At 49.7% G+C, this 26159-nt stretch overlaps 1 protein-coding gene across 1 annotated transcript; it reads right to left on the bottom strand.

Annotated features, from left to right (window-relative positions):
- Positions 1–10941: 10941 nt before the first annotated feature.
- Positions 10942–11780, bottom strand: Smim32 (small integral membrane protein 32). Its single transcript, XM_090325467.1, has one exon. It carries the CDS (start codon positions 11527–11529, stop codon positions 11239–11241), a length of 291 nt encoding a protein of 96 aa, XP_090181593.1. The 5' UTR covers positions 11530–11780; the 3' UTR covers positions 10942–11238.
- Positions 11781–26159: the final 14379 nt, after the last annotated feature.

The raw sequence follows: 26159 nt of genomic DNA, 5'->3' as shown, positions 1-26159 counted from the left end.
ACATTTCCTTTTTTTTTTTAAGGAAAGTACCGCCAGTAATCGATATGTAACGTATGCCAGGTACTCGGTCTGTCCCGAACGCTCCTGTACAACCTGAGACAGTGCAGCTGTGTTCGCTGCTCTCGGCCAGGGCAGGAGGAGGAACTCTGCCTGTGACAGGCATCAGTCTTTCATTTTGCACTTTGATGGGCGACAGTTTTCAGTGTAACCTTTTGCTCAGACATGCTCTAGGAGAGTTAGGCCTTTTCAACACAGGTTGTAACTGGTTGTGGTACAGCTCCAGCTGAGGTGCCTAGTGGTGGGTGTTACTAACTTCATGCCATTGTTCTCGCTTACATCAGTCAGAGTCCTAGGAGGTCCTGGTCAGGCCCCCAGGATGAGATAACCAGCAGTGGGGGCGGGGGTGGCTGAGAACACAGGTCTTGTCCAACCTCCAACGTCCAACGTCCCCAGATGGTCTCTTGAGAGGAAAGACAAAAAGCCCTGAAATGCCCACTCAACCAGCTGGGCCTTTGCCTTTGCCTGTAGGCATTTTAACCACTTATTCTGGAGCCCATCCGATGGACGCTTAGCTATGGCATGAGAAAATGGCCCAATTCACCTATCAGAGAAGCTTCCTTTTCTGGTGCCTTTTGACAATATATGGAGTCATGACATTCTTCTGTTAAAAAATGTAATTGTGGTGTGACTTTCTACTTTGCTTTTCCTGCTTTCAAAGGAAAAAAAAAGAAAAAGTTTTTTGTTTTTTTTTTTAAGGAAAGTTTTGTGATTCCTTCTGTTTTCTGTGTCATTATTTATTGCTGTTTCACAGTGCAGCCATTGCATGGTTTTAGATAAAGTACATTCGTGGGTTTCAGCTCCCAGTCCTTCGCTGAGTAGAAAGAAAACTTCCCAACTACCCAGCCTTAAACGTAAGTGTTACATGGCAAGTATTCTCATATCGCCAGAGTTTTATGTCACCTACATGAAATAGAATCATTTGTTTAGTGATTGAACCTATGTATTTTTTTTAAATCATCCTTCAAATAGCAAGCTCACATTGCCATTTTGGGAACAGATTTGTGGGAAAAATTCACTCAAGTCCAATAACAGATGCCTACTCTAGTGGGCTCTGGTTAGCTGGTGGAATCTCCCACCTTGCCTCACTGAGTGAAGAATGGTTTTACTTGTCATTGCCATATGACAGCCTGTGAAGTTGAGGTAGCTGGTGGACTTTATGTGATTGCCCTTTTCTTTTTTCTCTAAGGCATTTTAAGTGCCAAGAGTTTCATGAAGAAGTTACAAGCCCATTGTATCATCCTGTGGCTTTAAAGGAAAACTTCCTTCAGTCAGCTGCTCTTGCAATCCCTAAAGATAAACATATACCTGTGGATAGGAAATGAGGAATCTAGTAAGATGAAAATGAAAAAGCAAACCTAAGTAAAGTTTGGGTCAACCAAAGAAACTGTCTCAGAAAAATACAGTTTATAAAGTCTGTGGAGTGTTCAGTAGTCAAATTCATGACATCAGCCTTGCTAGAGAAATCCCATTTTATAGCATATAAATTAATGTGTGCCAGCAGAAAGAATCTGAAGAAGAAAGTTGAAACCAGTTCAGTAAATGCAGAAAGCATAATAAATGTCAAAACAAATCCCAGTCATAAGCTGAAGCAACAAGGTGATACTGATTGGGCAGGAGAGGTTGGTTTGATGGGCATCCCACACTATGGAGCGCAGAGGTGTGCTTGAGACTACCTGGTTAAAATTATGGAACATTAGGACCAAGAGCGTAGCCTAGTGCTAGAGTGCTCACCTAGCATGCACAAAGCCCTGGGATCGATTCCTCTGCCACATACGCAGAAAAAGTCGAAAGTGGTGTTGTGGCTCAAATAGTAGAGTGCTAGCGTTGAGAAAGCCCAAGGACAGTGCCCAGGCCCTGAGTTCAAACCTCAGGACTGGCCTCTAAAAAGGAGCTCAGGGACAGTGTCCAGGTCCAGAGTTCCAAGCACCATGACCACCCCCCCCAAAAAAAATTACAGAACGTTGTTGGGTACTGATAGCTTCTACCTCTAATCCCAGCTGTATAGGCTAAGATAAGGAGATTGTGATTCAAAGTGGTAGAGCACAAACTGAGCAAAAAAAAGTGAGAGTGTGAGGCCCTGAGTTCAAGCAGTTAGTCCTGGGGGGGGGGTATTGAATATATATTTAAGCATATTATCCATTTAGTAAAATGGGCACTTTAGAGGAAAGTCAAGGGGAAAAGTCAGCAATATGCATAACAATGTCAATCTTTTTTTTTTTTTTTTCCTCATGACTGCTATGTAAGACATCGTGGTGGTAGTGGTGGTAGTGTGGCGGTGACTGGGTGGCTGGGTGGCTTAGGCCAACCCAGGAAAGAGAACTAGGTAGACCATTCACCGTGCCACACCTCCCAGCACAGACGAGGCGTGTGCTGTGTTGCCTTCTTCCTAACCTTCAAGAATAAGACATCCTTTGGGGAGGTAAAACCATGGTAAGTATTCAGTTCTGGAGTTTGTCAAGTTAACACTTGGGCTCACCTTAGGGGACCTGCATTTCCTGAGGGGGGGTTTCTTTCCTATTCGTAGTATCCTTTTGGAGGAGAAAGATGATAGCAAAAAGGAAAGCCTACTGAAAGAAGAGTAATTCTGTTTAAAAAAAAAAATGGCAGTACCTGTCCCAGTGCACCGCTGTTTCCAGTCATTTGCTTTATACTACTCTAGATTACTGTCATGTTCTCTTTCTGTGTTGCTTCCCGGAAAGGCATAATAATTACTGAGCACAACCTCTCAAGATGGTTTGGATTTTGAACTCAGTTTAAGAGCTCAAAGCCCTTTCTCTGTCTTACTGGTTGGGTCATCTCTTGGGATTTGACCATACACCTATTGACCAGAAAAGCAAGTAGCTTTTAAGGCAATGGGTAGCCTGGTAGTTCTGGAGGTATAGGATGATGTTTATGGGAGAGAATGTTTCAAAGTGGGAGCTTTCAAAGGAGCCTTTTTATTTATTTATTTTTTTTGAGGGCATCTCTTGTTCCCAGATAAAAGATTCTTGGACCACAAAAGTACATGTATATCTCATGACTGACCAAAAAAATACATGTATGGAAAGTAAACATTCAAATAATTTGTTCTGCATAAACAGACTTCCATCTGTTGGACAGAAACCTCAAGATGTAGCTTAGCATGTCCTGAAGTGGTGACAGTATTTATCAAGCCTTTATTTGATTGGATAAAAGAAACTGATCTCCATGGCTGTGGCTGGAACTCTATGTAGAATACTTGCCTGGCTTGCTTGAGGCCCTGAGTTCAGTCCCTGGCAACACACACAAAATACCACTGTATAATCATTTACATGGCACTCCCAAATTAGATGCAGTGAAGGGGATTTCATACATTCATTTTGTTGTCTCTAAAAAAACCATGCTGTAATATTTGCTGGTAGTAATCTATAAAATTAAGTTGTCAGTTGACAAGGTCTAGAGCAGAATTCTTCATGTGGAGTGGAAAAACTTTGTGTCCAAATAATTCAATTTTTAAATTGTTAATTATTACGAGCCATTATCTCAAAGGGGTGTATTTGAAGTTTCTGTTTATAGGAAGTTCAGAACTTTATGTATGTGGATCCCGCTCCCCTCTCCATTAATAGGCAGTGCCTTCTTATTAGCACTACCTGGCATTAGCTATAACTCCATTTAGGCGGAAGAATGCCAAGCTCATTGTTGAGGAAGAAGGCCACACATTGCCATTGGAATGCTGATGTTTTGATGTGCTCCTCTAGGACTTTTGGGAGTGGACTTGTTTGAGATTTGGGTAGGGTTGCATCACGGAAACACTTCTCACACCCCTGCCCCCTTCTCTTAGAAGGATGTCTCTGGTTGCACATGTCGAATACCAACCTGATGGCTGCACTGTGGGTCTGTCTGCTTCGGATGTGTCTTGTTTCGCTGCCATTTATTTTTTGGAAAATGCAATTCTAGCAACACGCCTCAATCCTGTTCATCTTTTTTAATACAAAAAAAATGTATTCAGTTTTACTGTCTTGTGCTTATCAAAGCCATAACTCTTAAGAAATTTGTTTTTGCATATTGTTTGCTAATACTTTATTTTAATAAACTTGGAAACCTATCTAATGTGTCTCTCCTCTCAGAACTGTGATGGGGTTTATGCTTCATTGAGATTTACTGGTTACTGTCACCTGCTCGTGTGCCAGGATGGAAAATGGGAATATGCCACCCTCTGAATGTGTGTATGTTCAGAATGAGCAGGACTTCCACGCTGTTTGTTTGGGTTGGTGTGTTTGTTTTGCGGCAGGCTACAGTCCAGGGATCCTTCTCTGGATCTGGTGGTGTTTAGCAGACTAGACTCCCTGGCTCTGGTTGAGAGCTGGCCTCATATTTGTGTGTCTTGTTTCCTCATCTAGAAAGTTAAGTGTTGCATGAGAAAAAGTAATACAGTGTACAATAATACAATTTATTTTCAATACTTTGAACAGTATCTGATAAAAACCTGTGTGTGTGTGTGTGTGTGTGTGTGTGTGTGTGTGTGTGTGTGTGTGTGTGTGTGTGTGTGTGTGTGTGTGTGTGTGTGTGTGTGTGTGTGTGTGTGTTGGTCGGTCCTGGGACTTGACAATTTCTTTTAAACTTAACCTTTTCCATTTCTTACTATTTGGTTCAGAGTAATCACTTGTGTTATATTTCTGTTTTGTTGATAAGCCTTGATTATCTATTCTCAATTCTCTCTGCTGTTATTTAGTTTTATCTCTTTTTTTTGTCTCCTCTTGAGAAATCATTAAGTTATAAACTGGTGTACCCCTCACTGAAGGATGCTTGCTTCCAGGTCCTCTGTTGTGTATATTGTGGATGGAAATCCCCTCTCATTAGGCAAGGGTGTTCTGTATCCAGGCTAGAAAAGTGCCAAACCTCAAATTCAGTCTTTTAATGTGAAAGAAATAGAACAGTTTTTTAGTGAAAAAACTTTCTCAAAAGAATTAGTCTCTTCACATAGTCCCTTGTGTTGAATTTGAAGGGCATCTAGTGAGGTCTTTTATAGTAACATGTCTAGCTATTCCAGGAACTTGTTCTTTTGGAAAGTAACTTCCTGGCAAAGGAGTTTACTGAGCGCGGAGAGACATTGGTCTCTCTCAGTCTTCAGATCAGCTTTCAGATGGCTGCAGCTCCAGCAGCTGCGAGGCAGAGGTGGCTCCTGTTGATAAACACAAGAACCACTGTCAACCTGGACAGTGGCTTGGCTCTGTCTAGTATGGATGGTTGAAAGTTCTTTCCCCATTTATCATTTTCATTATGAATATCCTGTTTGATTTCTAATTTTATCCTCAATGAGAACTTTCTTTTTTCCCCCTCTGGAGTTTTTTCAATCTGTTGTAGTTGTATTTCCAAGATGAAGGTAATGGAAATGTAGGAAAAATTGAAGAGCAGCTGGCAGTGTACTTAACCATCTCTGTCAAGTATGCTAGATAGGAAGTGGGATGGGGTTTAGGCAGCCTGATCAGGACTCTATCCGAGTTTTACCATGTGTGTCTTACGTGACATTCCCGGGGAACAGTGTGCCTAAGGCTGGGCTCTAATGCTTGCAGTCGAGACTCGGAAAGCTTCTCACACCTTATCTTCACCTCTTACCTCTTTCCTGTCCAATAAATCACATCTCTGATCTTCATCTAAAGACTATTATGTGACATAAAATCAAGGCATTTCGCCATTATTCAAAAGGCAGAGATTAAGACCCCTGAACCAGCAGCTATAATTACTGGACATCTACGGGTGCAGTGAAGCCTTCTACTAACTTGTTCTCATGGACATTCATCCACCTCTGTCCTTCCCTTGACAGGAATGTACTCAGTTAGGGCTAGAGCACTCAATTTTTCTTTTTTTGAAATGGTTCTCAGAGAATTTGGTTTGCTGCAAAAGTATTTCCTTGTATACCCAGGAAAGTTTTTCACTCTGCATAGCAAACTGTGTCATGTAATAAATAAACAGTGTGATTCTTTACCACCTTGTGTGAGGGCTGTCATCAGCACTCCAGGACGTCCTTACTGAGATGGGCCAACTTTTTTAATTGTCTTGGTAAAGACAGTGATGTTTAACCTAGCGATTGCAATGCGTACGTTTTCTCTTTGAACCTTTGACCTTCAACATAATCAAGTTCCTGGTGTTGCTTAGAAACCTACAAAATCAACAGTTAAGTTAGAGCTTTAGCCTGTGACACTCAGTATTTTCCCCAGAAAAAGTAGAAGGGGCACAGTTGATCTTATTGTTGTTTCTTGTTAGTTGTCATGGTACTTGAACTCGGGGCCTTGCCAACATGCTAGGCAGGTGCTCTACTGCTAAGACACACCTCCAGTCATCTTTATTTAGAGATAGAGGGTCTTACTTCGTGGCCCTACCCCTGCCTGGATGGTGACCTGGCCATTTTATGCTTCCAGATGTCTACCATTGAGATGGACTCATGAACTCTCGTCTTCTCCAGGCTGACCTAAAACCTTGGTCTTTAATCTCCGCTTCCTGCAATAGCTTGCTTGACAGATGTATATTTGGTAATGAAAAATAACTACAAAAACGTATAATGTATTTGGAGGTGAGCATGTGAAGAAGCCCACAGCTTTTTTTTTTTTCCTGGCCCTGGGACTTGAACTTAGGGTCTGGGTGCCATCCCTCAGCTTCTTTTACTCAAGGCTACTTTTACTCTACTGCTTGTCCATAACACCACTTCCAGTTTTCTGGTAGTTCATCATCATTCAGGAGCAGAATGAATAGTAAACATTCCCTGATTGCCCTTCCTGTACATAAAATTCTAGGAGATGTGCTTTTCATTAACTTAGAATTGTTTGGGCCAAGCGAGTGATGTTGGTGGCAGTGAAGATAATAAAATGCAAGCACAGACTAATAACCTATAAACAGTGAGGCTGCAGAGACGGCACTCATACGGAAAGGTCCTCTTTATTATTGCCTGTTTAAAATACAGCTGGAGGTTTCTAAGTCCCTGTTAGAGGAAACTCGTGTTCAGCTGGCCACCGTATTTCCAACCTGCTTTCCAGCCAGGTATGGTCATGTGACTACATTCTGACCCATCCCATGTGGGCAAAAATGCTATGTGCCAGTCAGCATTGTGCCCTAAGAGATCGCCCTTTGCTCCTTGCCCTGTCCACCTTGACATGACGTGATGGCCAAGAAGATGCTTTCGGAGAAAATCTGCCGGGGAATGAATGGATGGGTGGGGTTGGGTGAGGGGAGGAAGCCTAATTCCTAATTGGCTCTTAACTAATGCTTGTTTATTCAGTTACTCACCAGACCTTTATGGAACACTCAAACTTCATGCTAGGCAGTAGAAGTGAAGTCATATTCCTGTCCATTCTGCAAGGGAAGAAGAGGAAGAGAAAGATAGACTTGGCCACAGGGTCTCTGGATAGCTGTGCCTTCCTGGAAGAGGTGGAGTGAGTATGTGACACAGGTCACATAGCTTCTCGCAAGGTATGTGAGGAGATATAGGAATAATACTGTTAAGATCTGAGCTTTCCTGCAGGAAATAGCCAGAGAGACAGACATTTAAATTGCATGGTCTTTAGTCCCTGCAGGAGATGACGATAATCAGAGAGGTGTTATATAGATGGAGATAGGAGAAGTTAGAAGCTAACAGCTTGGCAGCACCCCCACCCCCAAGAAATCGGTTGTTTGAAAGATCCATCAGTGAGGGAGAGTTGAGAGTTGATCTCAGTGTATTATCTGGTCCACATTTAGTTGGAGGTAGGAAATCAAAAGACATGTTTAGCCAGGAGCTGGTGGCTCACGTCTGTAATCCTAGTTACTTGGGGCCAGTTCCTGCAGGAAAGTCCATGGGATACTTCTCCAGTTAAGCAAGAACCTGGAAGTGGAGCTGTGGCTGAAGTGTCAGAGCAAATAGCAAGAGGACAGTGCCCTAGGCCCTGAGTTCAAGACCTAAAACTAGCATAAAAAGGAAAAAGAGAAGACATGCTCAGATGACCACATTGGTCAATTTGCCTGAACCCCAAGCTGTTTTCCCACCATGTTTCATCTAACAATCATGAAGGACTTGTCTTCTATTTAGAACTGTGCTGGGCATTGAGAAAAAGCGATGAGGATAACATGTCCTTGTCTCACTGAAAACCTGCCAGTAAGGAGAAGAGATGTTAGGCTATTGGGTATGTGGTAACTTAATAGCTGTGATTAGGGAGATGAGGTAGTAGAGTATACTTGATCTTAATTGAAGACACAGGTCAGTCTCTTGAGAGAAGATGAGCCACCGGAAGAGAGAGTTAACAGCAAAGGCAGAGGGATTGAAAGCCACTCACCACAACCTGGATGGCCCACTGGGGCCTGATGATTCCAGGCTCTGTGCAGGCCAAGCCCAGGGCTTTGGTTTTTGTCAGGAGAAGCCAGAAGGGTGTCACCTGATGCTGGGATTGGATGTGCATTGATTGGGGAGAGGAGAGAGGGAGGGTAGTGCTGTCAGAGGAGGGGTTTGGTGGAGAAGAGGGCGGTCTAGGAAATGGTGGATTGCCTATGGGAGGGTGAGGAGTATGCCACGGAGTGACTCATGTCATTTTCCCTGTGTCACCACGTGCTAGTTTATGTATTGGGATTGTATCTGATTTAGACAGAAAGATAAGGTTCAAACTTGACTTTGACGCTTCCTGGGAGACAAGCAAATAGAGGTGGTATTGGTTGAGCTTCCATGTGGTGTGGAAGGAATCATCCGAGAAGCGCCCCAAGCCTGGAGAGCAGAAAGGTCTAGAATAGCTCTCCTCCACCAGGCACATCTCCTTGAAATGACAGCCCAGGGCCCAGTCTCACTGACAGGAATCACTTGGGGGTTCCGCTCCTCATCAAGGATGGTAGCTCATGCTCACAGCACAAGCTGAACCCTACCCGGCAGGCCCACTGTACTCCACTGCCTCCTTCTGGCAGGTGCTGGAATCTCCAGTCTATAGGAAGAAAATGCTACCAGAGTGGATAATCTGGCTCCTGTGGCCAGCCTAGGATTTAGGCTCTGGTTCCCACTGCCCACTCCACTCTCCTCTCTTCCCACCGACGCACCCCTATTAGAAACGAGTTCCCGCTCACCTCCTCTGTGTGGCCGCTGGCCTAGTGTTGGTCGGCTATGTCTGTCTCCCCTCAGGGCAAAGGGCAGAAAGGGATATATATGTACACAGCTCTTCCCACAGAGTTTCCAGTCTTTGCCTGGGCAACCAGAAGACAATAATCATACTTTGGGTGGATCAAATGAGAGAAATTAATTTCCTGGATGTTGGGGAAATTGCAAGACCGAGGTCAAAGTTCTGGCTGATTGAGTTTCAGGTGAGGGCAAGAACCCACTAGAGCTCTCCTAGGCTTAAGGGGAGGGAGGGACAGGGAGAGCATGCAAGATGAGCTTTTGCAGAGGGTTCAGAAGGACATAAACCACTCCAGTAACCCTAATTCCTCACTCCAAACAGCCATTCTGGGAGTTTGGGCTTCAGCATATGAATCGTGGGGGCCACTGCTTATTTATTCAGTCCAACATCTAAGTGTGTAAGCACAGTACCACAGTCCATACTCTGCCCGATTAGAAGTTGGCCATGAACTTGGCCACACCCTAGCCATCTTGACATTTCTTGGGTAACCCTTGGGGGCCATGTACCGATACCTGATTAAGTCTTGGGTCACTGGTTCTGACACTTCATGGCCTATATTTGTGATTTTGAAGCTGGTGCTCCACTCATGTTTCCTGGAGGGAGACCTTTGCTTTGTGCAGGCATTGTGCCTGTGAGTTACGCTGGTTATAGAACCGGGTAACACGAGGCCCGTTGCAGAAGATGGAACAGGCTTGGGCTGTGGAGCTGGATGGTTTAAAGCCAGACAGCTCTAGAGATACGCTCTGACCATGAGTCCTCTGCAGACCTTCAGAGGTGGCCATCTGGTCATGAACATGAATGCCCTGCTCCTGCATTCCTCAGCTGCCTCTCCTGCACTCCAGCTCGAGGCTGCAGGGACCTCATCTCACTAGCATGTGAACCGCCAGCCCCCTTTGCCACTGAACCTTTATCCCATCTACTCTCCACACCCCAGCTACGTGCATGCTGGGGAGGTTTGGCTGCATTTCCAGGCTGAATACTCTGTGAGGAGATGGTAGAGTTGGTGCCATTAGCCTGGCTGGTGTTGCTTCTGGAAGGAAAACCAGTTGCCAAGAGAGACCCCGGGGTGCAGGCTGAGGGGAAGCCGTGACTAGCTCTGACTGGTCTCTTCCTAAGCTCTAAGCCTGGCTTCCCTAACCTGGCACTGCCTGACCTTGTATGGCTCCCCGGTGTTGCTGTGTTGTTGGGCTGTGAACATTTCACCAAGGACTAGAATCCTTCCTTACCCTGCTTCAGACTGTCACAGCCCTGGTGATCGATCCCACCATGATTTAAATCAGTCACTGGATTGGATAATCTGACAAATTCTATTTTCTCCGAATTCTAAGCTCTGTCACCTGAAGCCAAGTGATTCCCAGAAGTATTTTAAACTCCCACATGGACAAAGGACTGAGCTAACTTTGAGACTGTTCCCTCCCCGGGTTCTTTGAAGACTCCCCTGGTAGGGCTTACTCCTCCTTTCTTTTCCTTACAGGTTCTTGGGGCGGGGGTAGCCCCTTGTCTGACTTTAGCTGCCCCCCACCACCCGGCCTGGATGCTCTCTGGAGAGGACGCAGGCGCTGTCTGCAGACCGGCTCTCCACCAGGGACCCTGCAGACCAGGCACCCATTGATCCAAGAGAGAGCCACACACAGAACAAAAACTTGCCAGAGCAGGTCAGGATGCTCGACCTCCGGACCCCAGGGAGACATCCACACCCGAGCAGGAGTCCTCGCACTGACCTGGGCGCCGGGCGGAGCCTGGGAGGGCTGCGCTGTCAGGAAGACGCAGTGCCAGCCGGGTGTCTGGTTCCGTGAGTTCTGTTTTTATTATTATTATTATTGTTAATATTATTGTTATTATTATTGCAGCAGCGTGGCCCCAGGACGTGAGGGGCCGGCGTCCTCCTTCTCCAGCCCCCCTGCCGTCCCTCCCCACCGAGACCCCGCGTCCTGTCCAGTCTGGGCACCAAGTCAGAGTCATCCTTGGGGGGCGGGTGTCCTCTCCCGCGCGTGTCGGGGGTCCTGGGGCAGCCACGCCCGCGGGTCCCGGATGGCGACGACCCCCGGCTGCATCCTCCTTCCGTCCCGCGGTGCCCCGGCCTGGCCCGGCCCGGCTACCCCGGCCGCGTCCTCCAGGGCGCGCGGGCGTCGCGCAGCGAGCGGTCGTGGGGCAGCGCGGCGAAGGCCGAGTGGCGCAGCTGGCATCCGATGAAGAGCACGACGAGCGCCACGGACAGCAGCAGCAGGAAGAAGAGCAGCAGGTAGGTGGGCAGGTCGGGCTTGGCGGCCGCGCTGTCCCGCACCCCGCGCGCCGTGGCCAGCTCCAGCGCCAGGGCGCCCTCCGCCCTCCCCGTGGCCCCCGCGGGCTCGGGGCCGCCCGTGGCGTTGAACACGTCCCCGTACATGGCCTGGCCGCGGTGCCGCCTCAGCGCGCCTCTCCGTGCGCCCCGGGCGCCCCCATGGCGCCCTCCGTCCTCCGTGCGCCCCGGGACCCGGCGGCCCGGCTGGCCGAGGGGGGGCCCCCCGCGGGGCGCAGAGGGCTCCGGGGCCGGCTGCCGCCCGCCGTCCCGCGGCTCCGGTCCCGATGATGGAGATGCCGGCTGGGAGCCCGGCGGGGAGCCGGTCCTCTCCGTCCCTGTCCCGGCTGCGCCCCGGCTCCGACGGGGACTGAACGCGCTCTGCCCCGGGCGGGAGGCGGAGCTGGAGCTTGGCGGCCCCGCGGCGCTGGCGGCGACCAATGAGGAGCCGAGGCGCAGCAGCCCCGGGACCCAGGATCCTGGGGGGGGGGGCGCGGGGGGGGGGGAGGAGAAGGAGGGGAAGAGGGAGGGAAGGAGGGAGGAGGGGGCAAGATGGAGAGCCCAAGACTCAGGGACAGAGTGAGGGGCCCAGTCACAGATGACACAGACCCATTGCTGAGGTTCAGAGCCAGAACACCTCCTCCCCTCTCCTCCTCTCCCTCCCCTCCCCCCCTCTACTTCTCACCAGGAACCTACAACCCCCAAAGTCATTGCACAACTTGTCTTCCTCTCCAGCACCAATGGGCACCAAGCTGGCAGGCTCCAGGGTGTGGGGTAGGTGCTTCACGCCTCAGCTCTGCCCTCAGGCCCCTGGTGGTCAGCCAGGGCCATGTGTGTCAGGGCCTCTCTGCCCCTCTCCTCTTCCCCTGTGCCAGCTGAGCAGCCCCCCAAGAGAGGAGTCCTTATCTCCCTGCACTGCTCCTTATGCCTGGCCTCAGACGCAGCAGGAGTGACTGCTCCGTCCCCCTTGAAGCCCTAGCCCTGCCCGCCTGGACCACCAGGGGCTCTGAGAGGCCTGGGGGCAGCATTCTGCAGCCATCCATGGAGGGGGGGGGTCCCGGAGCTCCCTGCACCAGGAGGGGGCTACAGAGAGAAGGCCGGGCCCAGATGGCTCTGTCTTGTGCTTCAGGGACGTAGAAGACCCTAGGCCTCCATGCTTTCACTCAGACCCAGCCTCATTTATCAGACCTGAAAGCCAACTCTCAGAGGTGCCATGGCTGAGCCTTGTTAGCCCAGGACAGCTACCACACGTGGCTGGTGCCATGGCAGCAGTGGCAGCAGGCACAAGTCCCTTTCTCTGAAGACCTGACCTATTTTGTACAGCGTTTTCCTGGGCCAGCAGGAATGTGCAGACATGTCAGCCATGGTAAAGGGTGCACTGTGGACTGGAAGGAAAGAAGGTTTTGCCCAGGAGAAGCTACTGTGGCCACTAAGTTCCTGGGTTCCAGGGCTGCAGGGGCCTAGTTAGAGATCTGGAATTTCCTCCTTGCCACACTGCCTGGCCAGCTGAGTTGGGATGTTTTCCTTGGTAGCCATGACAATCCCTGCCCTTTGGGGTTGGGGACAAGGGGTGATGGCTCGGTGACTTCTAACCTACTTGGGAGAAAGCTTTGTGTTGCTCCCACATGGGGAATCTGCAGAGGGTGGTGAGGGTGACGGGATCTTGCAGCTCCATTCACCTATCATGGGGGAGGAGGGGTTCCCTGAGCTGGGGGACCCTCCTGCCTCACTGCTGCTTTTATGTTTTTTTAGGCCAGTCCTGGGGCTTGAACTCAGGGCCTGAGTAGTGTCGCTTTTGGGCTCAAGGCTAGCACCCTACCACTTGAGCTGCAAAGCCACTTCCGGCTTTTGCTGATTAGTTTGCTGGGGCTAAGAGTCTCACGACCTTTCCCACCGGGATGGCTTTGTCCCCACATGAGAACACTACAGTCACCCCCCCCCCCGCTTTCCCTAGGAGGAGACTGGGGCCCCAGGAAGCGGGGGGTGTCACTTACCAAGGTCACACAGCATCCTGCCGTGGGCCTCACCCCCACTCCACCATGCCCCACCTTCTCCAAGAAACTGCACAAGGAGCGTGTGCTTGAATCGTTTCTCCTTCTACCAAGGCCGGAGGGAGTACACAGCGTTGTCCTTTTTAGGGGGTTCTTGGATCCCCCAGATAAGGAGGGTACTGTTCCTTTTTTTGGGAACAATGTTCAGAGGGCTGAGAGCAGGCACGTTCTGCACCCATCCCCGGAGAGGAAATTAAACAGGGCCTGGTACCCGGTAAATGCAGGGCTGAAGTTTACACAGCTTTTTATACCAGCCAGAGCAGCCTTGCATTAAGGGAGCTCTGTGTACTCACACATGTAAGTGTCTGGAAAAATTATAAGAGGGGGCAGAGGTCAGCTTTGACAGACAGGGGGCGCGGGGCTGGGACCTCTGTGGGACCTCAGTGGGACCTTGTTCCCATTTCCTCATTATTGGGTGACGTGAGCTTTCCACGCCAGCCTATCTGCGCAGGGCCTAAGGGAGGCGCCTTTTTCTACCACAACAGAGCCATTTGGCAGCTGGCGAACAGAAACTCAGGATTTTGTAAGCCTCAATCGCCGGTGTTGCTTGGGGAAGCCATTTCAGCTGCTTGCTTGTATAAGGGGGATCAGCATGGAGCCCCACTCCGTGTGTGGAGGGGACAAAAGGGGGGTAACCTTACTGTAGCCCTTTCCTCTTGAGTAGCAATGATTCCCTTGTACGCATGTGTGTGTGCGTGTGCTTGAACTCAGAGCCATGTTTGGGCTCTTGTGCTCAAGGCCACAGCACTCTACCAGCTGAGCCACAGCTCCACTTCCAGCTTTTTCTATGCATGTGGTACTGAGGAATCAAACCCAGGGTTTCCTGCATGCTAGGCAACCACTCTACCACTAGGCCAAACTCCCGGCCCCTTCCTTCTTTTCTCTCTTCCGTTCATTTGTTCATTTCTTCCTTCTTTTCTGTCTTTCTTTATTATAGATGACTTGGTTATCAGGCTAGTTAGTTGGTGAACGATTTATAAGGTTATTTATCAGGATGCTGATTATAAGAACTAGCAAATGTATGTGTGTTCTTTTAAACAAAGCCTGATTTTTCTCAATACACCTTCAAAGGGTTTTTTTTTAAAAATGTTTTATACCTAGTCAAGTTGGGATTTTTAAGAACTTCATTTTTTAGTTTGTGAAGTTATGCATCTTCTACCTGGTGAATATAATGTAACCCTTCTATTAATCACAATAAAAATATTAATAAAAAAAGAACTTCATTTTTAATTTGTAATAAAAGTTTACAATTTGATTTCTTCCTCCCTCCCCCCCCAAAAAAAGGTCAACAAACTGCAAGCACCTATTAATAAATGTCTTAAGGGGAAAAAAAAGAGCTACACAGCAAGCAGCCCGAACCTAGCTTGGAATGGAAGCAATTTTCCAGATGTGGATGAGCAGCAGAGGCTTGGAGAAGGAACAGGTCAGATCAAGGCAGTGCAGTCTGAATCTTGAGGTGGGGGTAACTGGAGAGGGGTGGGGTGTGAGGGAACCCCCCAGGGGTGCCATCTCCTCAGCCAGCAGCACCCCCAGATGGAGAGAGCTGGTTGTGGTGGAGGAGGGGATGCTGGCTGTGAGTCTGCAGGACTGCGGCCGGCCCTGGAGGCCTGTGGTGTGGTATTTGCACCTCAGTCCTGGGGATGGGCCCAGAGGAGAAGGGCTGGGAGACCATCACCCGGGGGGCCCCGCCTCACTTCTCAGCCAAGGCTGTTGGCCTGCATGCTAAGGTGAGGAAAACTGAGTGGGAAGGAAGAGCCTCAAACTGAAAATGTCTCAGCCAGATCCACAGGACAGATCTTCAGTAAACATCTGCAGCTGGGTGCACAAGGGCAGAGGAGATGAGAATGAACAGAAGGTGCTGAGCCTATCCTGCCTGCCCTCTCTTCCGTGGTCAAGACCCCGGGACTCCCAGCTTCCTTCTTCCCACTGTGTACTGGATCTGGGATCCAGTCCTGGTCCCCAGACTGTGAGGTCAGAGTCCAGGAGTGGACAGCTCCCTCTCGTGGTGACTGTGGGTGGGACCGGGGTGGGAGGCCAGCAGGGTGAGCCTCTCTCTCTTCTTGTGACAGCTCTTGGCCAAAGTCTGGAACCTGTGGCTGGATACTGTGACCACATGAGTTCCCTTGCTTTTGGCCCTCCTGCTGGTTCTGGGTGGATCTGAGCCATGTATCTTACAGGTCTGCTCTGAGAGCAAGACTCCAGAATGAAGACAGCCAGCCAGACAGAAAAATCTAAGCCTGCAGAACCAACATCATTTTATAAAAGAAAGTATGGCCTCTCCTTTTCCTCACCTACAGGTTAAAAACTTTCCATAAAACAACAGTCAGCCCTCTTGCATCAGTATAAACAAAATCTTAAGGAAAAAAATTGTGTCCAACTGACATTTTTTTCCCTTATTATTCCTTAAGCAACACAAAGTAGCGACTTTACACTGTGCATGCTTCCATCGCAGTGTAGACCAAGTAACACTGACTGAGGTACAAGTCCCCACTGGGGAGAATCTCAGTAACTTCTATGCAAAAACAACACACTGGTCTTGATGGGACTTGGCCATCGAAAGTCCCAGTATCCTTCCTTGTCCATCGGCAGTGACTTTCTCCCAGGGGAGTGTCACAGGTCCTCACTGGTTTGACACTAAGGCCTGAACAGAAAGGACTGTAGATGTGGGCAGGAAAGAGGAGCTTTCTCCCCCCAGCCCCCCGCCACTCCCATATCCCCAACTCCTCTTCCACTTTACTTTGGCCTTGACAGGAAGGGAGGAAGAGAGGAAGGGACGGATGGATGGACGGACCCACCCACAGACCCACGGCCTGAATCGTGAGAGAATCTGAAAAAAGAGTTGTAAGTGAGAAAACTGAAGTTGTCCTTTAAGTTGGCATTTGAAAGCCCACATGGGAAACTCCATTAGCTTTGCCATTTTGTGCCTAGGCAGTCTGGCAGTCCTTCCCCTCCTGCTCCCAGCAGGGAAGCTCCATTTCCATGGGGTTTGCCTGTACCCCAACTCTACTGGGGAAAGGTTTCTCTACCCTTTCCCCATGGAGGCGTCCTGAGGACTCTTATGTGGGGATGGGAGGGGCGGGCTGCAGTCATCTGGTCCCTTTTTGGAAAAAGCCTTTAAGATCAACCCCAGAGACAATTCTGGCTTCACAGCCAGAGGAGCTGCAGTGCACAGGAAGACATGGGGGGGAGACAAGGGTGTACCAAGATGTGGCAAGCCACCATTTGGCCTGGCTCTTGTTCCTGAATTCACCCACTCAAGCAAGTAAAGCAATGTCTTGCGGGTCTCAGACTGCTATCTCTCTCCTCATGGGACCTCCTGCCCAGGCCCCTTCTGAACCACCTGTGCTCCTGCTTTGTTTTATTTTATTTTTTGTCAGTCATGGAGCTTGAACTCTGGACCTGGGCTCTGTCTCTGAGCTCTCTGGCTCAAGGCTCTACCACTTTGAGCCACAGCTCCACTTCTGGTTCTCTGGGGGTTCACCAGAGAGAAGCGTCTCACAGTCTTTTGTTCCCGGGCTGGCCTTGAATCACCATCCTGAGATCTCAGCCTCCTGAGTAGCTAGGGTGATGGGTGTGAGACAGTGGTACCCAGCCCTTCCTGCTTTTTAAAGGTTACTTATTGATTTTCTTTGCTTGTTTTTGTGCCAGTACTAGAACTTGAATTCAGGTCCTCGCATTAGCACTTGGCTTTCCTTCTCCTTCCCCCAACCCTGTCCCTGCTCAAAACTAGTATACTGCCATTTGAGCATTACATCTCCACTTCTTACTTTCTGCCAGATAATTATAGATAGATCTCTCACAGATTTTTCTGCCCAAGCTGGCCTTGAACTGCAGTCCTCAGCTTTCTGAGTAATGAGGATTTAGGGGTGTGAGCCACCAACTTTAAAATCCAGGTTTGAATTTCAGCCTCCAAGATTCAAGCCTTGTCTTGGGATCTGGGAAGGTGTGTGTGTGTGTGTGTGTGTGTGTGTGTGTGTGTGTGTGTGTGTGTACATGCATGCACATGTGTTTGCCTCTGTGAGTGTGTATGATACCACTCAGGATTAACCAAACCTCCTGCGCTTGCTGATAAGTGTTCCATGCTAATTGCTTCAAGGAAGGGATGAGTGCACAGCAGAGAAGTAGCTTCTGTTTTTCAGCTCCAGGCAGTTCAAAAGCTAGTCTAGGGTTTGACTGAAGAACTACGGCTGTGTAATGGCAGAGCTGTGGACGGGCACTGTGAATTATAAAGATGTGTCCTTTCCAGAAGTGGAGGGACAAAGGGCAGACAAACACAGCAGTGGCATTCACAGGACACCAATGTAGAAAATGAACTACACAACTTGTGAGGGGGGATGGGAGGGGAAAACTGGGAAAGAGCAAAGGAAGGGGAATCATGGGCCCAAAAGAGTGGCACTCATTACCTGACTTAAGGAATTGAAACTTTGCTGCACATCACCTTTATAATAACAATGTAAAAAAAAACAAAACAAAACCAAAAACCCTTTCCCTGGCCTGGCATGGCCTCATCTGTGTGCTGTGCTGCATGGCTTGGTGTCATATGGCTGCCCTAGGTAAGAACGCACTTCTCATCCCTCCACACCGAAGCCTGGTAAACCGAGGGGTAGGGAGAGGTGGCAGGGGATAAGAAAATAGAACTTCTTACCGTTTGGGGTGGAGAGGGAGATGGCAGTCTAGCTGCTTTTAGCTGCAAAGTGGCTTCGAGGCCCGAGAGTCAGGCCTGGAGGAGGAAGGGCAGGCAAGAAGCAACAAGGCCTTGTGAGGTTTCGGGGCCCACATGCAGCGGCCTGTAGGACTGGCTTGGAAGCAAACCAGACAACAAGTGCCCTCTCTTCCTCCCTCTGCCCCTCCCTCCCTCCTGTCTGTCTTCCTTTTCCTCCTCCTCCTCCCCCTCCTCCTCCCCCTCCTCCTCCTCCCCCTCCTCCTCCTCCCCCTCCTCCTCTTCCTTTCATGAATGCTGAGGTTTGGGGGAATTTCTCTAATGACCATAGTTTTACTTGCATAATGAGAATATTTAGAGAAAATGGTATGAAACAAAACAGCAAAAACAATTTGCTTGTTTTTTAGGTTTCTCTGCCCTCTCTGGGGTCCCCATTCCTTACCTGCTCCTTTGTGCTACTTCCCATTATGCCCAAGCTGGGGGCAGACCAGACTGCGGGGGGCAGTCTTGGGCCCCAATTCACGTCACCGGGACAATTTTATATCCTTGCAGTGCCACTCAGGGGACAGGGTGGTAGAGAGACTGGTTATTTTTGGTTTAGGGAGAAGCTCTGTCCCTTGGCCAGGCAGACAGGGGCTGGACTACATGGGGAGAATGGGCTGGATTTATTATTATTATTAATTTTCTTTTCTATCTACCATCCCAAAATAGAATCCTTTTTCGAATCTGCCCTTTGGCACTCAGGAGCCCTTGCTTGAGCTACCTTATTCTGAATCATGGCAGTGCAAAAGGCCCTCTCAAGACTATTTGGAAAAGGAGGAAAAAAAACAAACAAACAAAAGCCCAATGACAAGGCCATAGGGCCTCTTTAAGGAATCCCTACCTGGGAAGGGATGGATGAAAATAGAACCAGGAGGTAGGAGGGGAGGGAGAGTGGGCTGGGGTAGACACAGGCTGATTATGAAAAAGCAAATTGCCTGGGTCCCATTACGAATGCACTTAAACACACATTTCCTCTTGCTGCAGATCGGAAGGGGGCAGGAACAGGTGACAGAAAGAAAAGGTAGGTGTCCAGATGAGCAACCAGCCAGCTTGCCTTCCTGCCTCCCTGCTTTCTTTCCTCCCTCCCCCGCTCCATTCCTCCCTCCCTCCTTCCTTCTTTCCCTTCCTCCTCTCCTTTCCTTCCCATCCTTTCTCATTCTTTCCCTCCCTCCCTTTCTCCCTCACTCCTTACTTCCTTGCCTCTTTCCTTCCTTTCTCACTTGTGGTGAGAAAAGGAACAGAGTCCCCCCCGCCCCAGGCATGTGTGCACACACACGTGTATGCACATACACTCCTGAGCAAAACTTGCTTACATCATGAGCTAGGGAGCCAAAGAGAAAGAGGCAGGGGCTCCATTATCCTTACTGAGGGCTTCCTCCAGAGACCCCGAGAACCTCTCACTGGCTGTTGGTCTCACCTTCTAAAGACACTACTACCCACCAAGAGTGCCATGCTGGGCATCAAGCCAGGGTATTAAAATACACAGGCACGAAAGCATTAACATAAAAAAACAAACACGCCACAAGCCAGCACTGGTGTCTCATGTGCCCGTCATCCTAGCTACTCAGTAGGTTGAGATCTGAGGATCGCAGTTCAGCGTCAGCTTGGGTAGTAAAGTCCTGGAGACTCTTATTGCTAGCCTGAGTGGAGCTGTGGCTCACGTGGCACAGAACTAGACTCAAACAAAAGAAGCTCAGGGATAGTGCCCAGGCCCTAAGTTTAAACATCGGGACTGGCACAAAAACAATAAATAAATAAAACTACAAAAACCATTGCAGGCAAGAATCCATTGGTTTCTACGTGGTATCATCTCTGTATTGCCCAGCCTGCTTATTAAAAAATCTCAGAAAGCAGGGCTGGGAGCATGGCCTAGTGGTAGAGGGCTTACTTAGCATGCCTGAAGCCCTGGGTTCCATTCCTTGGTACAGAAGTGGTGCTGTGGCTCAAGTGATGGAGCGTTAGCCTTGAGAAAGTCCAAAGACAATGGCTAGGCCCTGAGTTCAAGTCCCAGGACTGGCAAAAAAAACAAACCCAGAAGTCTACACCATAATCTTTCCAATGAGATCTGCCTACAGAACTCCCTTCCAAAGCTTTCACATACCCTACTTCCTAGTTTCTTTTTTTTTTTTCAGCCAGTCCTGGGGCTTGAACTTAGGCCCTAGTCTCTGCCACTTGAGCTACAGTGCCACTCTGGCTTATTCAGTGTATGTGGTACCAAGGAATCAAACCCGGGGCGAGCGTTCTATTACTAGACCACACTCCTGGCCCGTTTTTCCCCTTTTCTTTTCTCAAGGCTAGCATGCTACCCCTTTGAGTCCCCAGACCACCTCCAATTCCAATTTTCCAGTGGTTCATTGGCGATCAGAATCTCATGGACTTTCTTGCCTGGTCTGGCTTTGAACCTCAGTTCTCAGATCTCAGCCTCCCGCGTAGCTCAGATGTCTCGTGTAAACAGCACCCTGCTTAGTTTCCTTCCTTTCTTATGAAATCATCCAAACATTTCTTGGACCAGAGCCGTAATAACGCTGGGCATTTGTGTTCATGGAAGTGGGATTCCCCCCCCCTGCCCCAGCACTGTGTACCCTGGGCTTAGGGGCTTGCGGCTGTGGCGTGGGGTATAGTCGTATACCAGCGGGGGTTTGTGTGCCAGTGGGGTTTGTGTGCCTGGGTGACCCTAGCTTAGAAAGAAGAGAAGCTCAGGCCATTTGATTGGCAGTTTCTCTCAGATTCTCCCTTTACCGGTGAATGCCTTTATGTTCATTCTGCCTCTTGCTCCTTGGTGACCACTAAAGAGGACTGCAGGAGTTCAGGCCCACCCTGAAGATAAAACCACCGATGGCTCCTTTCTTTGGGCTGCCTCCGCATCTCTACCACCAGGTATGTGAGGAAGCACAAAGGAGCCATTTTCCTCTTCTCTTGTGCTTGTGTGCTCGGGGCTTAGGGCCAATCTCACCCCCAAATCCTCGTCTGGGTCTGTACTGTTGAATCCTGGGCAGGGCACGGAGGAAGGGCAGCTCAGGCCCCAGGCCTGTGACACACCTGAAGATAAGAACCAGGAAAATGGCAGGCATGTCTACCCTTGGAGAGAAACAGGAACTAGAATACCGATTGCCACCTCCACCTGCAGCCGCAGCAAAATGCAAATCACCTCCAAGCTGATGTTTCAGGGGTGCAGAGCAGCTTCAGAGCCCCAGCTCACATCCCCTGTGGGGCTCTGAGGGAGAGGTGCAGCCCTTTGCCAAAGCATCTCCATTCCCTTCACGCTGCAAGTGACAGACAGCGATAATGTTGTGTCTTTATGTAAAACAGCGTCTGGAAAAACAACAGCCCCAAACCCAGCCTGTCTGTGCCATACAGTGCTTACCTTCCTCTCCAGGCCCAGAGGCCTCTGATTTGGGCACAGGGGGACTCCGCTTGGCTGGAGAGTGCAGTCTGCAATTGACTTGAGCCGAGCACGGAAGCCCAGGACTTCTTGTTCTCCCATTGAAATGATCTGAGGAGCCTTTTCTCTTACTCCGGTCCCCTGGCTGCTGCTGTTTCTCTCTCCCCCAATCTGGTATCAGAAAGTTGGTACTGGCTTCCTTAGGATCCGTGCTGCCCCTGGAAGTTCCTGGAGCCCAATTTATGTAACTGAAAAGCCCCCATTTCATCAGCTCCTACCTGGATCCTTCCTATTGATAGCAACAGACTCACCAGCCAGAAAGGAGCCTTGACTATCCCCTCTTTCTAGCTGGCTACTTCCGGTGTCTTCCAGGCTGGTCCTCATACACAGAGCTCGCTCCTCTCCTGGCCTTCTCCTCTGCCCCCTCTCCCCCACCAAGTGCCGAGATGATTGACTTCTCCGACCATAAGAAACTCAAAACCAGCCTGGGGGAAGGGCGGGGAAGGGAATTAACAGTGGCATTTCTGAAGATGTAAATGACAGAAGTCCAAGGCAAGTCCAAGTCCTTCCTTTCCCTTCCCTTCCCTTCCCTCCCCTCCCCCCTCTTTCCCTCCCTCCCTCCTTCCCTTCCTCTCATTCCTCTGTCTCCCACTTTCATTTCACCTCCCTCTTCTGGTTTTATCTGCAGAAAATTTCCTTTCCACATGGCAGGGTAGAACCAAGGTTACTATGTTGGGGGCCTAGGTCCCCTGGTGGTCTGCAGTGGGGTCAGGTGTGGGCCCAGGTGTGGGGTGGCTGTGATGAGTCACGACCTGCAGGATTTTCCAGCTCCTCCCCCTCCCTGGCCCCTGCGCCTGCGGTGGCTCTGCTTTATTGCTAAATGGAGACAGTGCAGTTGAGAGGGTTGCTGACCAGTGCCAGACCGGCCTGCCCTTGGACACTTGTCGTGCCCCTTAAATTGCTTTGGTTGATCTTGTGTTTCTCTGTCAGCACTGGGAGGAGACCCTTGGCCTGGGGCGGGGCGGGGCTTGTGTGTGTGTCCGCTGTCCCTGGGGCTGGTGGACCTCCGTCACTACTGACCTCCTGTCCACATCACAGCCCTGGGGCTCGGTTTCACCCACTTATTTCTGACCTAGACATACTGAAGACCTAAAATAGACGTCACTAAAGGACACTGTCAGCCACGGACGGCGGCGCTTCCTTCTCCTTCTCTTCCCTTTTTAGGTGCAGGGCCCTCGAAGGAAAGCAGAGAACCCAGTGGCGGTCTTGGCTTCTCTGTGCATTGCTCCTCCATCACGGTGTGTCTGGAACATTTCAATTCTTCCTCCATCTTCTCTTTCCGGGGCCATAGACCTTTAGAAAGCAGGGCTCACCTGTCTTTATCTCCCCCTGTTTTATCTGTCATTCTTTCCCAAGGCAAAGGGGACAGGGCCACCCCCACTGCTTGCTAGGGAAAACGCAGAAGTACTGGGCTAATGGTCAGTGAGCAGGCAGGGGTCCTTACGGCACTCATTGGCTAGAGCTGGATGTAATTTCTCCGCCTGGTTGAACAGGTAAGAGGTTTTTACGTGTGTGTGTGTGTGTGTGTGTGTGTGTGTGTGTGTGTGTGTGTCATTGGCTTTCTCTTCTCTTAGCAGGCATGAGGGGAGGAGCTGAGGTCAACACAGATTGGGGGAGGGGTGCCTGGCTCATGGGCAGAAGAGATCTTTAGCCTGCCTGCCTCTGGGCATTCCTGGAAGAGGGACAGTCACCAGTATCTGGCCACTGCATCTTTCTGCGTGGCCTCCCCCCTCAGTCGAGGACACGCTGGGTGATTTTCTTTTGATCGTGTCTTGGAATCTTGCTGAAGATGGGGGAAGGGACAGAGACCCTGTTTGCCAAGTGGAGGAGTCTGCTTCCTCGAGTGTGTAGGCACGCACGTGTCCATTAGCAACCGTTCTGGGGGCTAATTGAAGGGTTTGGGCCCAGAAAATGTCACTAGACTCTCTTGAGTCCTATTAGGAGCCATCTCAAGGTGACAGATGACTGGAGACCTCATTGCTTAACCACTGGCTGCCTGAGCCCTGTCACGCTCACCCGAAGCAGCAAGCACTGCTGTACTAGGCAAGGCGAGGCAGGGTCTCTTTCCAGCCTGTGAGCCGGCCAAGGCTGGACCCAGGTGCAGCTGGGCCATGGGTTTGCATTTCCTGCAAACGGATGTCACTTGTCAGGGCCTGATGATGCTGCCTGAAGGAACTCTGGGGATGGGGGACATGCGTTGCGTGCACACATTACAGTTCAGTTGCAGGAGGGAGGACGGAACATGGACAGAGTAGCAGGGCAGGAAATGCTTCAGTCTCAAGAACACTGTGTAAACCCCTTGGGGTTCTTTCTTTAATCCTTGAAGCTTCCTCCTTCTGTGTGGGCCAGGGAGGGAGACTGCCAGGCCTGGAAGTCCCTAAGTGATAGGTTGACAGACTGTGCCAGACCCCAATTTTTAGGTCTCTCCAACAGCACCCCTTCCCTCCATCTCTAGTTCACCGTGGCCCCCAGATGTTCCGCTGAGTGCTTTGTCAGTGTATGGAGCTGGCTTCTCTCAGTGTTTTAGTGAGCTTTCTTTCCTTTTGTTGTGGAAAGACAGGTTTGTGACCCAGCTTTGCTAGGAAGAGGGGGGCGGTGCCCCCCGTTTCAAATTGGGGTTGACCACTGCCTCTAGTTGAAGGTAGATGAAGAAAAGTGTGAGACTGCAAGGGAACCTTCCAGAAGCATTGGTACTGTGTCGCCTGGGCAAATCAATTGCTCCTCCTACAAAGCTTCTCTGTGTCTCCATTCAGAGTCCAGGCTTGAGCAGGAGCCCTCCCTGCTCCCTGGACACCTGTGTCACAGCCCCGTTCTTGGCCAGGGAACTAAGTACTTGACAGTGAGTGAATTCAGGCTCTGAGGCCTGGATGAGTGTGAGAAAAGCTGCAGGGATTTTGTGCCAGAGATGTGTCTCCACAAGCACACCTCCGTACTCAAAGGTTCTGCAAGGCCTTTCCATATCTTCCTCTAGGCCCCAGCTTAAAAGCTCCTGAGTTAAGGCCTGTGAAATGAAGTATGCTTGAAAGTACCTCTGCAGGGCCACCAAAGATGCCGCCATCTTGTCTGGATGGCGGAATGGATGGAGCTCCATCTTAGCAACACGTTCCCTGGTTGACTATCTTGACTGCTACAGATCAAACACATGTTGACTTCTTTCCCCCTCCAAGATAACTGTACCAATTTGACAAAACAACCTGTATTGCTCATAGCAACAATGATCTGAACTGAGTGCCTGCAGCCTGCTTTAGGGAGGGTTCACTGTCTCCTATGTCACAGGGCTCCCACCCCTTTCTCCACTTCTGTTGAGCAACTGCATCTGATCTGTTGTTTGCTTAGAATTAAGCAAAGAACCTTTGCTACGATAAAATTCTGGGATACCTTGAACCACAAGCCCACTCTCTCTCCACATCTATACAGCAGGGACTGCTAGATGTATGGAGAGGCGCGATAGCTCAATAATCCCACCATAGGTTGAAAACGTTGTAAATTTTTAAAAAATGCATTTACAGTTGGGTGTGGGTGGCTCACACCCAGAACCCTAGCTATTTAGGAGGCTGAGATGGGAGGATTGAAGTTCCACATCAGACCAGGCAGGGGAAGCCAAGAGATTCTTCTCTTGAATTAACTAGCAAAATGCTGGAAGTGGAGGTGTGGTTGAAGTGATCCCGGTCCTGGCATACAAAAGAAAATGCAGCCAATACATTTTCCCTAGGCAACTTTAGCTCAAGCTTTTACCTTAGCCTATAAGTGGGCAGAAACAAAGCCTCTTTCATTACAAAGAATTCATGTAATTTGTAGGACGCTGGTGACAGCATGCTGTGGAGGGTTGGTGATTTACCCTCGTGGTCAATTGGGTCTTCACAGCCCAGGAAGGCTTAGCATTGAAGGTATGTTTTCTGCTGAATGCATATTACTTTTGTGCTGTCATAAAGCTGACAAATTAAATCAGGCTATCCTATGTAGTGACCCCCCCCCACATATATATCTATACACATGTATGTATATGTGTACGTGTGTATCATTCTTCACTTCTCCTACCCTCCTCCATCTTCTTACAGGGCATTTTCAAAGTGTTTGCACTTGCAACCCAGATTCTCCTTATCATGGCTGCAGTGAAGATTCAGGGATTGGGTGCTTGCAAAGCCTGCTGTGCTCCAAAACCCTGCTCAATCTCGCCCTCCAGCGTTGCTCGTGCTGCAGGACCGGTATTGTTTGGGAGTGGGGCCCTCTGGTGGCTGTTCTTCCTATTCTCCTGTAGGCCCCTTCCATGAGCCAGGAGATCTGGGGTTCAGATGCAGACACTCCCTCCTTCTTTCTTCATCCTGCAGGTAAGCTCAGAGGAGGGCCGGGAGAAAACTTCCCATTTTTTTTTTCCCCTTTGCCTCCTTTCTGACCTTGGAGAGGCTGCGTTAGCTAGGTCTGGGGACAGAAAGAGCGGCTGTGTGGTGAATACCCCCCTCTTAGGGGAGGGTCCCTAAGGTCACGTGGGGTGCAGGATTCCTCCCCCTCCCCGCCTCCTCTCAGCATAGCCACAGAGATTCCC

This window comes from Megascapheus bottae, chromosome 38, assembly GCF_031878675.1.
Source record: "Megascapheus bottae isolate mThoBot1 chromosome 38, mThoBot2.hap1, whole genome shotgun sequence".
Classification (NCBI taxonomy): domain Eukaryota; kingdom Metazoa; phylum Chordata; class Mammalia; order Rodentia; family Geomyidae; genus Megascapheus; species Megascapheus bottae.
Note: the sequence above shows the minus strand (reverse complement) of the source record. Positions and strands in the feature narration are given on the sequence as shown.

Coding starts and splice junctions, on each gene's coding strand:
- Smim32 (XM_090325467.1), bottom strand. CDS start 11,529: ATGTACGGGGACGTGTTCAACGCCACGGGCGGCCCCGAGCCCGCGGGG.